This window comes from Cupressus sempervirens, chromosome 8 (genome assembly GCF_028749045.1).
Source record: "Cupressus sempervirens isolate cs-2001-9-10 chromosome 8, ASM2874904v1, whole genome shotgun sequence".
Lineage (NCBI taxonomy): Eukaryota > Viridiplantae > Streptophyta > Pinopsida > Cupressales > Cupressaceae > Cupressus > Cupressus sempervirens.
In genome coordinates, this window is record NC_143125.1 from 503,819,021 (window position 1) to 503,836,286 (window position 17,266).

The window sequence follows — 17,266 nt, forward strand, 5'->3', positions numbered from 1 at the left end:
AGATGCAGTTGCCATTTGTGGTCCGGGTTTAAAGCCCCAACTGAGGCTGAGTTGAGTGGATACCTCCTGGAGGAAATGGTTGAGGATATGAGGCATGAGCTTGAGGACAACCGAAAGGAGTGGATCGAAAAGGGTTGCACCATCATGACTGATGGTTGGACAGATAGGAGGGGAAGAACACTCCTCAATTTTCTTGTATCCTGTGGAGGTGATTGATCATTCTACTTTCCTACATACATAATTTTGAATCGTGATTGACTATTTCAAATTTTGATTTGTTGATTGCTAATAGTAATTATAATTCGTTGTTTTGTTACTTGTAGGATATACCATGTTCCTCAAATCCATTGATGCTTCTGCTCATGTAAAAAACGCCACATACTTATGTGAGGTTATTGAGGAAGTTATAGCAGAGGTGGGGGAACAACATGTGGTGCAAGTGGTGACGGATAATGCAGCAAGTTATGTTGCTGCAGGTAAACTTTTAACTTTTTAAGTTTTGAAAATAAATTTATTTGAATTTTGAACTTTTTCTAATTCTAACTTAGTATTTCTAAGTTTCCTAAGTTCTAAGTTCTAACATGTTTGAAATTTGAATTTCTAATTATCTTAAAATTGTTGTAGGCAAACTTTTGATGGAGAGGCACCCCACCATATTTTGGTCCCCTTGTGCAGCACACTGCCTTGACCTCATGTTGGAGGAAATTGGCAAACTTGAGTGGGTCAAGTCATGTGTGGAAAGGGCAAAAAACATATGTAAGTTTATTTATAATCATTCATTTGTCCTTAGCACAATGAGGAAGTACACAGGAGACAAAGAGTTAGCTCGTCCAGGGATCACGAGGTTTGCCTCGAATTTCATCACCTTGCAGTCCTTGTTGACATCAAGGGATGATTTGAGGAGCATGTTTGTTGGGCGGGAGTGGATTTCATCTTCCTATGCTACGACCACTGCAGGGATAGATGTGGTGGATTGCATATTTGATGATGATGGTTTTTGGAAACCTGCTAGAGAAATACTTAAGGTAATTTTATTGCAATTTAACATTTAATATTTTACAGTTTACTATGCTAATTGTTTAATGATTTAGTTTTACCTTATATTATTGAATTATTCTATGTTTAAGTTTTGACTCAAATTTTTGTTTTACTTTATATGTAGGCCACTGAGCCTCTTGTATCTCTCCTACGAACTGCTGATGGGGAGAAGCCCTCTATGGGCTACATATATGAGGGCATGGATAGGGCCAAGGAGGCCATTAGAGCTCAGTATGCAGGAGTGCAGGAGAAGTATGCCCCTATTTGGGACATCATTGATAGGAGATGGCAGAATCAGCTCCACAGACCCATCCATGCAGCAGCTTACTTTTTGAATTCGGCATTTCGTTTCCGTCCTGACTTCAAGGCGGATGAGGAGGTTCTCACCGGATTATATACAGTGATCCAGAGGTTGAGTACTGATGAGGATAGCAGTGTTGCAATTATTGAGCTTGATAAGTTCAATAATAAAGAAGGGCCACTTTTCTCTAGCAGGGTAGCCATAGATGCTCGGGAAACAATACAGCCAGGTAAAAATTAAATAATATATTCAATGTTCATGAATCTAGATTCTAAACTTAAAGTTGATTATGTAATTTTAGAGTTAACTTGTAATTTGTAATTTGTAAATGAGACTAATTATTTTTATTTTCCCTTATTTCAGATAGATGGTGGCAAATGTTTGGGGCCACAACCCCAAAACTTCAAAAAATTGCCATTCGTATTCTGAGTCAGCCAAGCAGCGCTTCTGGATGTGAGCGCAGTTGGTCCATGTTCGAGCACATCCACTCGAAGAGGAGAAACAGGTTGACAGTGCAGAGGTTGAATGATCTTGTCTTCGTTCATTACAACCTCCGTCTTAGGATCAGACAGATTTTGGGCACTGACTCCTCTCCGATCATTCTGGAGGAGATTGATCCAGAATCAGAGTGGCTCACAGAGGTTGTAGATCCAGTCTTCACTGAGGAAGACCGTGTGTGGATTGACCAGGTGGATATAGAGGCTGAGGCAGCTAGAGCACGTTCTTCAGGCATTGGTAGACGCACACGTGCACGCACAGACACAGGCCCTAGCGACATTCGTGAGCCCATCTTATATGCGGGAGATATGGCTCGACAGTCCTCTAGGACCTACATTAGACGCCTTGCTACTAGGCAGACTGGATACTCAGAGGCTGAGGCTGAGGCTGTAGTCGAGCTTGAGGATGATGTTGAGGATGATGATGACTATGAGCCTGAGGCTTGAGCTGGAGCCTTGTTTTTATATTTTGTTTACAGATATTGATACTGAATCATTGATAGACATATGTTTCAAAGTTTCAAACTTTCATGGATCTTCATCTTAGATTCTTACATAAATTTATGATTTGATGTCTTATGGATCATCTTACATACATTCTATGATTTAAATCATTATGATCATTTGATTTCTATTTACTTCAGCTAGCCTACAATTTACATTTTAGAATCTTAGATAACATAGTTACGTATGTGATGGATTTTATGTTTCATGTTTATGTATGTTAAGTTTTAACTTCTATTTGATGATGTTATAGTGTGCTTAAGTTATATTCAATAAAGGGTGCATGAAATAAGTTTTAAATTGTTAAAATCTTTAAATTTAAAGGGTTTTTTCAAATTTGCCGATTCATCGCCGATTCATTGCCGATTCATTGCCGATTCACGATTTGATTCGGCCTTGCCGATTCCGATCCGATTCCGATTCACGTTTCTTTGGTATAAATTGACCTTTCGGTCTCTGTTAATAATAAACAAGTATATACCAATTACTTCCGTAATATGGTATTAGAGCCTAGACTTCAATTGTTTTCAAATTTTTTATAATTTCTTTCGAAATTATCTACTCCAAAAAAAAATTTCGAAATTTTTTCTGAAGTCTTTTATGTGCTTCGTAATACCTAGTCACAGCTAGGGTTTCAGAGACAAAAATCTGCAAATTCATTTGAAAAAAAGGCGTATTTTCTTGGGTGTTTTTTCTGAAAATCACAATCTGTGAATCAGTGATTTCTTGTGCGTTTTGGTCTGTGCTGTCCCTACAAAAATGCCTCTGTTCTGGAACAAATTGGGCATCTTTTTGTCTGCAAACGTCCTTTTTCCTGCCATTGTTTACCTCCATGGCTGCCGACTGTATTTTTTTTCAAACCCTAATTTTTGAGCTCGAAAAAATATTTTGATTTCAGATTCTTGGTGGGTTTTTTGAGAGCTCAATTGGGTTGTCCGTTTTTCTGTGTGCCTCGATTTCGTGCCTCAATTTTCGAGCCAGCGGATCCAAAAAACGACATCATATTCCTTTTGGGTTTTTCGAGCTCTTTTTTGGGTCACTCCGATTTTTCTAGGTCTTTCGTTTTTTTGCCTCGAAGAGCGTGCCTTCACAGATTTTCATAGTTTTTTAATGAAAAACGTGTCATAGCATCTCTGACAAATATTTTGCTCAAGCATAACTCCAAATTCAATGGTTGAAATTATGGCACTTGGAAGCAGCGGATCATCGCAATTTTTGAATATCGGAACATCGATCAACTTGTTCTGGGTGCTACTAAGCGTCCGACTTCTCCGGGTCCTGATCAAGATACATGGAGTTTGAATAATTGAGAGGTAGTGATGCTTCTCAAATTATCTGTGGCTGATGATCAGCTTTCTCAGATTCCATCCAGCAAGACATTTGCCGAGATCTGGACACATCTCAAAGGACTTCATGAGACTTCTGACAAAAGCAGAGCCTTCTTTCTGAAAAAGACTCTGTTTCCTATTGTCATGGATGAGTGCACCTCGCTTCAGGCACACTTGAATTGGATTCAGAAAATCCATGATTAGTTACTTGCCATCGGTTGTAAGATGGAGGAAGAGGATATTGTGGTTATCACTCTTCAGAGTTTACCAAAATCCTATGAGCATTTTATCGAGACTCTCAACATCACATCTTCTGGTGTTGATTTGAAGTTCATTGGTCTCTGTACCTTGTTGCTTCAGCAAGATCGGTGGAAACAACAGTTCGGTAGCAGCTCCAGTTCCACCTCCACAAAGCAAGCCTTTGTTGCAAAATCCTTTCAGAAGGATAAAGGCAAGTTTCAGCAGCCATCTCAGCAGAAGTCTTCTACTCCAGCATCAGATGGTTCCCGAAAGAAGAACATTCAATGCAACTATTGCCACAAGTTTGGACACATGAAGGTTGAATGTCGGAAACGCTTAGCTGTGCAGTCTAAGCAATCAAGTTCGCAGCCCAAAGCGAACAGTGCAAAGCACATTGAGCAGGCATAATCTGCCTTTTATGCCTTCATGGCTAAAAGACCTGCATATCATGTGAAGTCATGTGCTTGGTACATTGATTCAAGTGCCTCTCATCATTTCACTCACTGCAGAGACTAATTTACTGACTACTAGCCTTATTCAGACTTTGTTATTTTTGGTGGTGGAGAAGAGTACATGGTTGTCGGCAAAGGCAACATTCAGATTCAGTCTGTTGGGAGGAATCTCATATTACCTTGATGTATATTACGTTCTAGGGATGGAACTAAATCTACTCTCCGTCAGTGAGTTGCTACAACATTCTCCACACTTGGCAGTCACCTTCAGTTCACATCAGTGCACAATCACTGATTGGGCGACCAAGTCTATTGTTGCAGTGGGTCTTGAGGATCATGGTCTTTTCAGATTTATTGATTCTGGTGATTCTCAGGACTTAGCTATGGCTGCTCGGCAGTCTTTTGTCAGTAGACTTTGGCATCAGCAATATGGGCACTTAAATGTGCATTATCTCTCACAGCTTACTCGGGATGAGCTTGTTCTTGGATTGCCAGAGATTCAGACACAACAGCTTGGAGTTTGTGACGCATGCCAGGCTGGGAAGCAACATCACACACCTTTCACCAGTGGCAATTCATGGCGAGCTTCTCAAGTACTTTAGCTTGTTCATGCCGATATTTGCAGCCCTATGGCCACTCCTTCTGTTCTTAGGTCCAGGTATTTTCTGTTGTTTGTTGATGATTTTAGTAGAAAAATGTAGCTATCCTCTATTTCAATTTTTTGTATCTAGTGGGCATTGTCAACGCACAATTGGATCCCAACCCTTATTTCTCTTATTCCAATCATTTTATGATGCACACACATAAGAATCGCTATTATTGATTTTTGCATCCATATTGATTGGGGTACCTGGAGATTACTCGTCTTTTCAAGACATTCCTCTGACCAATACTCAATTGGAGGATTGCAAAGTTGAATCCATAGCGGCCGATCATATGGGTTCTGTTTTTCCAGATCAAAATTGGTAAACCATTTCTGCATATATAAAGGGCAATCCCGCATCATCCACGTTTCTCCCTGCAAGATTTATTCCCTTTGTTTTGGAGAAAAAAATTGCCACAAAATGTTTTTGTTAAAAATTTCACAATGTCCCGACTCATCCAGCTTTCTGAGATCCATGCCCTAATTTTTCTTTGGAAACTTGTGGACCACTGAATTGGCACATGATTGTCAAATCCTCCCTCATGCCTATGTCTTCGCGTGCTTCCTTGGACAATTTGATTGTGAATCTGTCCTGATGGTCTTCCTTAGAACATGGGGATTTCTCTGCATCTTCCTGCCCTTAGCATTAAATCACACTTCAGCCCCTGCTCCATTTCCTAAATTTGTAGAATACTTGTCAAAATGATAAAATTCCATTAAAAAGTAGACTTAATACAAAGGATTGACAAACTGGCCCTTTGTGGACTAAGGTGATTTCAGTTGAAAAAATTATCTGATCTTAGAATACTTGCTTAAAGCGGCCTCCTACAGAACAAAAGAAAGAAGCATCAAAATTAGATAAGCTCAGTTAGAGTTGGACTTGAAGAATCACCTAACAAAACCTGTGAAAGATAGAAACCTAATCCAAGCTAACTCATTGAGCAATTATAGGTGCCAATGAGTTAATGAACTGGGAAACTGTCTCCCTTTTTGAAATACCTCATGGAGTTCTCAAAAAAGTGACCAGAACTGATCAAATGCACTAAAATTTCATTTTGACTTTTTCTTTCCAGAATCAGTTAATCCAGTACATTGCAGAGTTTCAAATATGTGAATGAAACATCAATAGAACTTACCTTCAGTTACCTGTTATGGGAATTGTATTATAATAACTATTATTGATTGCCTAATACTTTTGATTCATGTATCCTCTGCAGCTTGTTCTATAAATGTTGGCACTTTGATAATTTCATAGTTCAATCATATTGAAATATAACAACCAGGAATATGAAGCTTTACAAGTTCCAGAATCTATCTGTTCTTGTTGCTAGTAAAGGAATCAGTAGTTTTTGGCATGCCTAGGTTGTCAATGTAACTGTAGTACTTTTCTAAAATTTGAAATATATATGTATTATTGTTTCTGGTCAAGTCACTTCCTGTAAAAAACACACATATTTAGTGGCATGCTTTTCTTATTTATATTAGTTCTATATGGTTGGGGAACTGCTGACAATGGTCAGCTGTGCAGACATTGCGACCCAACACGATGGTGAATTTTCAAGTCCGATATATGGCTATAAACAGGACTCGCCAAGCGGTTGTCCTTGCTGGTGATGGAAGCTTAATGGTTTTATTCATGAATGATCGAATTCCATCTTCTGCTGGTGATGGTCTGTACAGGTATTATAACTTCCATTCTTTTCATTGCAGTGTATTGTGTTATTTCTCCCTTTTTTTCTCTCGTTATCTTTTGTTTATTATCCCTACAAGTTTTCTGAGTAGAAAGACCAAGTTGAATTCCAATGAAATACGTACTAACATTTTCAAAAATCGCTGGTTTATGTTTCTTTTAATTAGAATGAATAATTTTTCGTACAGTAACAGTTTAGCCAAAACTGAAACAAAAATATATAAACACAGCACATGCTACAAAGATAAAAGCAGATGTCTGTATAAGGACATAAGGTAGTTCATGTGGCATTGGTGGATCTAAGGTAGTTCATAATTTTTTTGCAAGATCCTTTTCTATGATAAGCATTACCTTGTGATCATCTTCAATTTCTGCTCTTTTCTTCGTGTTATCTGTCGTAGATAGATTTTAGTCAATATGTAGCTTTTCTGAGTCTGTATTATATCTTTTAGTATTGAACCAAAGACGAAGTTGGTTGCATGAATTGAAACATTCATAAAACAGAGTCTTTGATACAGCCATAAATCTTAAAAGAGGGCAAGGACTATATGAAGCCAAATCTGCTCTATTACTTATTTTATAGAACTCGCCAGAATTCCCATAAGCTCTCTTTTGAGTTTTTTCCTGTTGTTTAAACTGGAGAGAATATTAACAATGCTTTCCTTAACCATGATCCTTGTGCTTCATGACCTTTGAGTTTTCAGGGGCTCTCTGCATCTTGTTGTTCTTAAGAAAATTGCATTTTCGCTTTCCTCTCTGAGCAACAATTATAAGCTTTGAGGTGTTTAATTCTTATCACGGCCTGATCTTTCAGTCGATGTCATGAAATAGATGCATATGTTGACTCAGCTATTATAAACAAAGATGTGTGATATTGAATAGTTTTAGCATGCGAAGCACAATGTATGGGACTAAATGTGAACACTGCTTTATGTTATCAAAATAAAGAATACACATCAAATTCTGACACTTAGAAATCTACAGTTGACTACTTATGTTCTTGTCCATGTCCATTTCTGTAATAGACTCTTGACTAATATGATTTCAAATGAAGGCAGGAGTTGATGTAGCCACTCATAGCCTATTCTGGATGTGCACTTGTAGGTAGGCATCTGGAAGACCAACCATACATTAGCATGTCAACCTTGCAGTTGTACAGAGAATTCATAGAACCTCAATTTACTTATGATTTTAAACTGTGGAGACATGTACCATTGTTATTGTGCAACCATAGTACAAGCACTCATATGCATCAAAGATAGTAACACAAATACCATCAGAATTAATAGAAAACAAGAGACAAACACAGATACAATAATCATTCAGACTTCCAGTAACACATCAACATACATACACGAAGGTCATCCTTGTTTCAAGAGACAAACATAGAGATACCATAACCATGTGCACTTCCATTAATACATTAATATACATACATGAAGAATATCCTTGCCCCAGACAAGAGGGAAGCTCATACCAATACTTCCACCTTGTGCTACGATTGAAGGGAATTCTATCATGCACCTAGTTATTTAATACATGTAGGGGACATACTTATATAGGCACATGACCCATATTCTTACAATGATTACCCTACTAATTTATTCAACTACCAAACCACAATAAGTGCATATTTATCCAAGGTGCATTATGTATGCGTTCATATGTTTTCGCTTAGAACCTACATACCCACACGTGTACATTATATCCCACAAATATAATAGTAAACCCATTATGTTATTTACCGGGTACCCTATAACCAGTGCACAACATAATGTTGTAATAAATAATTACATCACATATGGCTATGTTAATATTCCAATAGCCACATATATCCTTGCAGCTGCATACTTTCGTCATATGTTTTTGCATAGAACATACCCATTCACATGTGCACATAATATCCCACAAATATAAAGGTAAGCCCATGATATAATTTATCCTATAACTAATGGATACCTGAGATTTACAATTAAATTATTGCTCCACATATAACCATGTAATCATTCCAACAGTTAAATGTAATCATTCCAACAGTTAAATGTATCCTTACAGCTGTACCTCAACCAAATCTTGAATTAATTTGCAGACACTACATTGTTGATAATGAGCAATGTTACCATGCAATTGTGTAGGTTTAGTCTTTCATGGATATCACCAAATTGCTTACATTTATGAAAACATGTATCTAATAACGTTATTCTCAGATTGAGGGAATATGTTATGGCTGCTTAACTTTATTTTCTTTATATCTTTTGATTCATCCTTGGAGGCAGCTCTCTACATATGTTTGTGGATGATCCTATAGTAATTATATACTCGCTAATGTAATTATCTTTGCTGTGATGGATCTATATCAGTTTTTTTAATCATTTTGATTCTGGATCTACAGACAAGATCAGTCTTTAGGCAGAATTAATTTACATATTTGGCCATGGAATAGTTTTTGTTCACTCTGTCTTAATCTTGTTCTCATAAACACAATGCATCTTTGTTATTATTTGCAGAGTATCTGTTGTTGGATCAAAAGGAATATTCTCCTCCACAGAAAGTAAAACTTTACGGATTTTGCAAGTAACATGGCATCCTCACAGTGATACACATTTGGGGATTCTTTCTTCAGATGGTGTTTTTAGGTATGCTTAATTCCATTTAGCATTGGGTACTTTGATTAGAGTAATATTTAGATGTAGCTGCAGAATTTTGAGAATTGAGAATAGGCACAATTGGAGTTAACTTTTCTGTATGTGTTGCTATTGTTATAGGGATGGTTACAGGATCTGCATATTTTTTTGAGTGCCTCTATGGCAAGAGTTGCCAAGGAACATGTCTGTTGCTTCCTGGTCAATCTCATGAAGTTTCTGCTTATGTTTTGCAGAATGTTTGACTTGTCTTCAGATTTGGAGATTCCAGAGCAGGAGTACCACCTTCAGCCAGCAGCTTATACCAAACTCAAGAGCACAGTCACAATACGTCCTGTAGCATTTGCTTTTGGTGGTGAACATTTATGGGACAGATTTACTGTAAGCAAGTGCTTCATATGGATATTTTCTTTTCAATTGGGTTTAATACATTTTGGAAGCTATTTAATAAATCTAGCACTCCCTTTCACTCCTAACTTTCTTTTAGTTAGTTTCTCTCAAATAAATAATTTCTACATTTGAGTATAGTTATAATTTATAATTAGTAATTACTCTACGAAGAGCTTCTTGAATGTATATAAAGTATAAACCATCTAATCAGATATGCATGGTGTACTTCAGTTGCATTTTATTGTCCTTTTTTTTCGTTTCTCATGAATTTGTTCCCTAGATCAAATTTTATGTGTTTGATATATAAGCTGTAGCAGGCCAATTTCTCATTTATTTTGCTCGCCTTCATTTTGTAGTTTGTATTGAGCTGCTTCTCATTATCTATGCTTTTTCATTCAATTTGGTACTTTATTTTTTTGATTGTACTTCTGAAGTCTAACCTATTATGGTTATTTGTGCTGATCATTTTCTTTCTAATCCAATTTTTTAGGGGCTTCTATGATGATTTTCATAATTATCTGTGTCCAATAGCAGATGTGCACTAAAGTTTCTATGCTATGTACATGAAAATGCTACTCTTTTCTTTCATTTTTTGTAGTTCTTACTAGCGATACAAATTATAAAGGATTTATGTCAAAGAAAAATTCCATGCTTTGGGAAATATGTGTTGTACAATTTACAAAAACTTGTATTTTAGTAGTCAAGTTTACTTTGATGGATCTGACGAGAGTTCAATTTTCATTTTATTACTGCTTATGAGTTGGCGAAATTTTCATGATATCTGCTTGGTAGTGGGATTGTAGGATTTTTTTTTCGTTAACTGTTATCACAGTTTAAATTAGTTAACAATTTAATAAGATGTTATTTGGATTTCTGTGAATGTTATTACAAAATTTTGGTTTTTGTGTTTCAAATGAGAATGCACTGACATTTTTCAATCTACACTAAACAGTTCCTATGTGGATTGGTTTTACTAATGTTTCAGCCATAGGAGGATTCCATTTACAAGGCATTGGCATTAATTTCTAAACAGGAAAAACGTCGGAGAAACTAGGCAAACTCATAGGAGCTGAAATACTCATAAAAATATGGAAAAGAGCTACAATTTTTGTTTCCTTCCAAATATAGTGCATGGAAAGAGAAGCAGAATCAAACATTAGACAGAAATAAAGGTTCAATATTACCAATTACTGTCGAATTCTTGATAAATTTCAAATTCTTAATCAATTATGGTATATCCATTACAACTTAGTTGCAGAGTACAAAATTGTTATCTTCCATCTGCTGCAGCTCAACTCAATTTTTATTTTTTGCATTTTATAACTTAGAGTGGGGGAGCTAGGGATGGCAACCCTAAGCAGGGTTGAGGGGCAGCTCTTAAGGCCTTTGAGGCCATAGGGACCTTCATGGGGCATGCCATTTGTCGTGGTTTAATAGCATTCAACCAAAGTCTTAATTCTTTGAAAAATGCACATTTAATGGTAGGTTACATTACATTTGTTTTGACTGAAAATCCAGATAATGTTTTTCTTCAGCCATCTGGTTTGAATTGGCACATCCTTAATGCCGACGAGTGTTCAACTGCACTTTTTTTCCTTGTTATTGCTTATATGGTTTCATCTCTTTATGTGATATAGCTTTCTGTGCTATAGGAGTATTTTCATAAATGATTTTGGGACTTTGCATTTTACTTTGGCATTCTTTATATGACTTCCTTAGAATTTCATGTGTTTGAGCTCATGGTGCTTTTTAAAATTTATTGCAGGTATTCATTCTTTTTAGCAATTGTTCCGTTTATGCTCTTTGTCCAGTGGTTCCTTTTGGAAGGTATGTTTTGTATTACACATGTTCTCTATATGCTTAATGTTAACAATCTATATTTTAAATCCTATGTTCCTCTTGGTAGGAAGTACATACCAGATTCTGATCATGTGTGGCCTCAGTTGGTAAGTGCTTGTTATATTTGCTTCAGTAGAAACAAAAAGTTGTTTGATACCCTGCTATCTTTGTGATGTGTGATTCATTCATGTATGACCCATTTATCATTGGAAAAACGTAACTGCTCCCTTGTGCATGCGAGTCACAAATATGTAAATTGCCTACATTATTTGGCAGCTGAAAAGTAGTTGTAAGCTCTCTTGATGATCTTGGAATCAATGGAACCTCAGATTTTGTTATGTAACTTATTTCTTGATTGCTAAGACGTCTTATCTTTAAATAATTATAAGTACTTCATAGGGCTTTTCTAAGTAAAACACATGCTAACTTGCATTTTTCTTGTGTTATTTGGCAGTATTTATGTTAGCGCAGCCATTGAAGAGATTTACAAAGATGCTTGTGTGTCAGGATTTCACTCAAATTTAATTGGTTCTAAGGCTTCAACCAATGCCAGTTTTGCCATTGCTTGGCTGGAAGCTGTGTTTCCTGAAATAGTTGACTTTTCTGATGATCTAGTAGCTGAAAGGCTCAGATTACTGGGACTGAAAGCTCGTGCCTATGTTCCATTTGATGCTTCCATTTCATTACAGGTACGGTATCTACTATAAATCTTGTAGCAGATTACCTAGGTACTGTCTTCCAGTTCTGAGTTGATTTTTAACTGAACTTTTTGAGGCTTTTGAAATCGTGGAAAGCATTTTTTTTTTGAAAAAGTAAATAAAATGGTAGATCTGAAGAATCAAATCCCAAGGTTAAGTCATATGTGAGAAGGGATTTTAATTATTATTGTGTTAGACGTTCTTTCTCAAACCTGAGAAAGGGATTTTGTTTCTTTCTATGCAGGTCAACAGAGTAACATAAACATACTAATTGCAATTTTTTTAAGATCTCAGTTGCAAATATTTTGCAAAAATCAATTGTATTGACTAGGGATGGACATGGGTAATCATTAATACAAGAAGATGATATCCAAAACAATTAATGTCTGTTTGTTTTGCATTTTGAAAGTAATTTTTTTTTATGACTGATGTAATATTTTTAAGATTAGAAAAGGGACAAACCCAAGGTTATGCAACAAGCATGGGTTCAACAATCAAGTCGTTGATATCACCAAGAAGTTTCATAGAAATTACAAACATTGGAGCCAAGCCTCAATCTCTAGCCTCCTTATTACAACTCCATCTCATATCTAAAATAGGGAAAGCATGATTCATTATCAGTCTAATTATATTCCACTGTTTTAGCACTAGCATCTTCATTAGGATGTCCATTACCCTTTCTCCCACATCCCCATAGCACTCTATATAGAACTTTTGGCATTGAAATTTTTAAGAGGTTCCAAATAATTTGGTTAGATTCTTGCATAACTTCATGAGCACTTCACGTCATACATATCTCCTTTTTAATGATTGGATAAGAATTGGGCATTGTATCCTTTAGTTTGTGGTAATATTCAAATGAGCATCTTTTAGGTCTTCACCAATGTGACAATCTCTTCCAACTGCTTATTAATCCTTGCAAGTCGTGTGCACTGTGAACAATGACATATTTTCCTTGCAAAATATCTTGCATATCCACATTAGACCTCTTGTTCTTACCATTACATCGGATCTTACATTGTGTGAGATTGGTTTCCTCCTTAGAAACATTCTTCTTCATCTCTAGGAAGCTATTTGCACACAAACCACATATTAGTGTCCTTTAATCGGTCTCCCAAAAGCATCTGTTTTCACATGAACTAAATATGAGTGTCCGTTTAATGTTGTGATCTGATGAAGCTATAGACTTCCCAAACTCGCCCATTGTATGTTGTATATTTGGATAAGAGAAGAGTCTATTAAATGTCACCTTGAAGTCATTGTTGACTAATACATTTTCCATTTTGGCACCTTTCTAGGCAGAAAATGTATCTCTATGCTATGATAGAGTCAAAGAAAAAGCAAGGAGATGCAATGAGGTGGAAATTTTAGTTCACTATCCAATGATAAATTTTTCCACCTTCAATTTTATTTTGAAAGGTCTCGCTCTTTAATTGCTATTATACCCATGTATGCTAGTAATAAGTAATTAACAAATATAATAGACTTGTTATAGAATAAATCGTACCAAAGAGTCACGGTGGTTGGTTTCCTTTACCAACTGGAGTGCTATATGGAGGGGTTGTTGGGAAACCCAGGGATATGTTGGAATATTAGTAATGGTGCTAATGTAATACTTTGGTATAAGCAATAAAAGTAATATTCTATCATTGTTGTGTGTTTTCCATATTATAGATGTCCATGTTATTCTCTTGTTATTCTTACATTGGTATGTAGTTCTATATTAAGATCACTTCCATATCTGGCATATAAACACTTCCATATTTGGCGGGTGAACACTTACATATTTTGGACATAACATTTCTGGTGCCGTTGCCTAGTATGAACTTGGAGATCTAGAGGGGACAGGTGATAAAAAATGGAAGTATAATGGGTTGTACTTTTGACTAGTAAGTAGTGATAATAGACAGTGACATCGAGGAGGAAGTACCTTGAGAGTATAAATTGATGCAGGATCTTGTTCAAGCAAGGGATATAATGACAGATTAGTACGTATGCTGGGAGGCGGAGTAGAGGGCTCTTCCTACTGGTATGGTACGACCCGAAGACACAGTGAATAAAGCAGTTTACGATCTCCTAGGGAGCCTTTCAAGGCTACTAGTATGTAGGCTGGTAGAAGTAGAAGAAGAAAGGGAGGCTGACCAAAGAGAACAATGAAGGCAACAAATACTGCAGAGATTCTATGAAAAGAATTGGCGAGAGGAGGAACCTCAAGACAAAAACAAGCGCCGCACACCTAGTAACTTGAAAAATAAATGCCCTTCCTATTGAATAAGGACAGTAGGCATCATAAAGACACACCAAAAGGAGAATGAGGCTGAAGTGAGACCATCTTTACAAATACAACAAAAAATAGAAAGTCGACAAAGGTTACAAACCTTGCTGAAGGGTACCATAATCTTAACAAACCCAATTAGAACTAGAAGGAAGGGTTGCCACTTGGTAGTACTGCTGAGGTGGAATCAATGCTTGGTACGACTTGGAAAAAAGGAGACACAAATAGTTGGGGAAGCGAGTCAGGTGAAACAAAAGCATCTGTGCATTTTGAAACCAACAACGAAGAAAGAAGCTTGGAAGGGGAGGTAGTTGACTTATTCGAAAGTATTGTATGCCGCATAAAGGGGCTGGCCATATCCGACGAAGTAAATAGGGCAAACAAAGCTGAAGACCCCAGGAAGGAGGGAGTCACGGTACCACCGAATTATACTCGAGGATGTTGGAAGAAGGGAGATCTTGCAACCTAACGGTACAAGAGAAGTACCAAGGGGGCAAGGAGAAACAAATTTCCATAAAATAGGAGGTCAAGGAAGAAAAATGTAAAATACCTTAGACAAACGGAAACTTCCCAAGTTCATTGGTGAAGGATCGAAAGACCCAACGCGACATGGTGAGACTTGTGTAACCATTTGGGGGGGGGGACTTGGTAGGAAGATAAAGATTTCTGGGTAAAGGCTTTTCCTGCCACCCTGCGAGGTATAGCCATTGACTTGTATGTCGACTTTCCAGCCACCCAGAAGGCAATTTGGAGCAATCTGAAGAAAGCCTTTGAGACAAAATTTAGGTTGTTGCAGGATGATGATGGGGTAGTGGCGGAAATATACAGCACACACCAAGGCAAGAGTGAGAATGTTTGGGTCTACAATTGGAGGTTGAAGGAGCTAATAGGTAAGTTGGAGAATACCCAACAAATGAATTGAAAAAGAGGTGGTTCATAGAGGGTTTGACTCTCTCATTCTGAAGAAAATGAAAGTAGTACCCCCCTCCACGTACGAGGAGGCATATGGTCAGGCAATGGATATTGAAAGCGAGAACAAAACGTCAAGGAACAAAAAGAGAGTGATGACATCAGTGATGAAGATAGCGATGACAAAACCCAAACAGTCCAAGCGCTCTGCAAGGATATGATGTAGATGATGAAGGAAATGAAGGGAGATAAAGAAGCCAAGGAAAAGAAAGAATTAAGGTGTACAAAATGCAAAAATGAAAGGCACACAAGAGTCAATTGTTCAAAAAAATCATTCTGCGACATCTATCAAGTCATGGGACACTCTTTGAAAGAGTACCCGTACAATCTGACGTTAAAGAGTGCAAGTACTCCTAACCATGAAACAAGCAACCCCACCCACTACACTGCCAAGAACCATGACTTCCAATGCCTCCCCAAGATGCTATCAGAATAATAGACTTGGAAGCCATAATAACAACAATAATAACACTCTACAGATCCGTATTCAATATGACACAAAGGGCTGTCCAATGATACAATGCAAAAGATGCAACGTGTGGGGGCATTGCACCTGGGAATGTCAAAACCAACAAAATGGCAGAAGCATGCTATGTCGGTGGTGTGCGCCAGGGAACTGTAAAGATGTGGACTGCTCGAAAGGGAAAGCCGTGAACATGCTGGATGTCACAAAACCAAAAGAGGAAGTGATGGAAATTACTTGACTTCAAGAAAAGAAAACCTCATAGTTGGATCCTTGGATTAAAAAGGAAAGGTTGAAGGAAGCACAATTGGTAGTGGAAGAGGAACGAAGATGAATTCAGAAGGCAACAAACATTCCTGTACGGTCAACATCATAAAACAAATGTTGCAGGCCATTGTACCAAAAAGGGCAGCAGACCTACTGGAATCATTACCCCAATTAAGGGTAGCAATCTCTAGCATGGAAGAAAACAATACCAACACAAGAAAAGACAAGGGTACGAAAGAAGAAGCCAGAAGGAGTACTCCACGAAATGAACCCCCACCCCCAAATTTGATGTTGTTCATGCTTGGGATAAGAAAGACCCCTGCCGTAGTAGAAATGGAGATCATGGGCCATACATCCGCTAATATTATTGTGGATGAAGGATTGAGAGTAAATGTACTCCCCAAAGAGCCCCGAAGAGACATGGAAAAGGCCAACCACAACTGGAAAAAGAACACATTATCCATTGAAAGTGAAGGGAAAATATGTCATCGATGTGTGGAGCCAGATAATAAGCTAGGAATTGTCATCAGACTCAGAGACTGAAGGAGAGTAAGGTGAAGAAGGAAGGATAAAACTAGACGAGGAAGGTATATTGAGGCTTGGTAGCTGTTTTGAAGACAGAGTGAGTTCCCTTAATGGATTATTCTACCGACAGATGGAGGATTATGAGATATTCCAGCCAAGTTGCCACATGTTGGAAGTAACAAAGATATTGGAGGATGAAGACACATACCTAATAGAGTACAAGGAATATAAGTAAGGGATGGTGAGGGTAGATGAAACTTCTGCCCATCGATTTGAGAAATACGAGGAAGTTAAGTTTAAAGAACCAAATATAGCAAAATTTAGCTTGGGAGTGGAAAAAGGCCCGAAAATAATATTAGTGGGGGACGAGTGGGACCCTGTACTGAAAGTAACTGCATTTAAATCTTCTTTGAATACAAGGATGTATTTGCCTGGACGTACATAGATTTAAAAAGGGTGCTGCTGAAATTGTGTACACAAAACACCCCTAGTACTCGGTGCAAGG

The 17,266-nt window shown here is 37.4% G+C and overlaps 2 protein-coding genes across 2 annotated transcripts in view; both read left to right on the forward strand.

Annotated features, from left to right (window-relative positions):
* The window catches only part of MOS7 (nuclear pore complex protein-like protein), a 112,114-nt gene that overhangs the window by 20,766 nt on the left and 74,082 nt on the right, over window positions 1-17,266 (forward strand). The window contains exons 2-6 of the mRNA XM_089798191.1: window positions 6,532-6,683; window positions 9,201-9,329; window positions 9,572-9,716; window positions 11,491-11,552; window positions 12,019-12,253. Of these exons, the coding sequence (XP_089654317.1) occupies window positions 6,532-6,683; window positions 9,201-9,329; window positions 9,572-9,716; window positions 11,491-11,552; window positions 12,019-12,253 (723 nt within the window). The remainder of the gene's footprint in view (window positions 1-6,531; window positions 6,684-9,200; window positions 9,330-9,571; window positions 9,717-11,490; window positions 11,553-12,018; window positions 12,254-17,266) is intronic.
* Window positions 58-2,474, forward strand: LOC149543404 (uncharacterized). The gene is made up of 5 exons (XM_089798192.1): window positions 58-208; window positions 324-476; window positions 625-1,025; window positions 1,163-1,568; window positions 1,703-2,474. The coding sequence occupies exons 1-5, from the start codon at window positions 76-78 to the stop codon at window positions 2,281-2,283; spliced, it is 1,674 nt and encodes a 557-aa protein (XP_089654318.1). The 5' UTR covers window positions 58-75; the 3' UTR covers window positions 2,284-2,474.

Bases quoted from the DNA above. Each gene is read 5' to 3' on its own strand.
- LOC149543404 (XM_089798192.1), top strand. From the start codon at position 76: ATGGTTGAGGATATGAGGCATGAGCTTGAGGACAACCGAAAGGAGTGG. The intron at 209-323 runs GTGATTGATCAT...TGTTACTTGTAG, and splicing joins TTTTCTTGTATCCTGTGGAG to GATATACCATGTTCCTCAAA. The intron at 1,569-1,702 runs GTAAAAATTAAA...CCCTTATTTCAG, and splicing joins TCGGGAAACAATACAGCCAG to ATAGATGGTGGCAAATGTTT.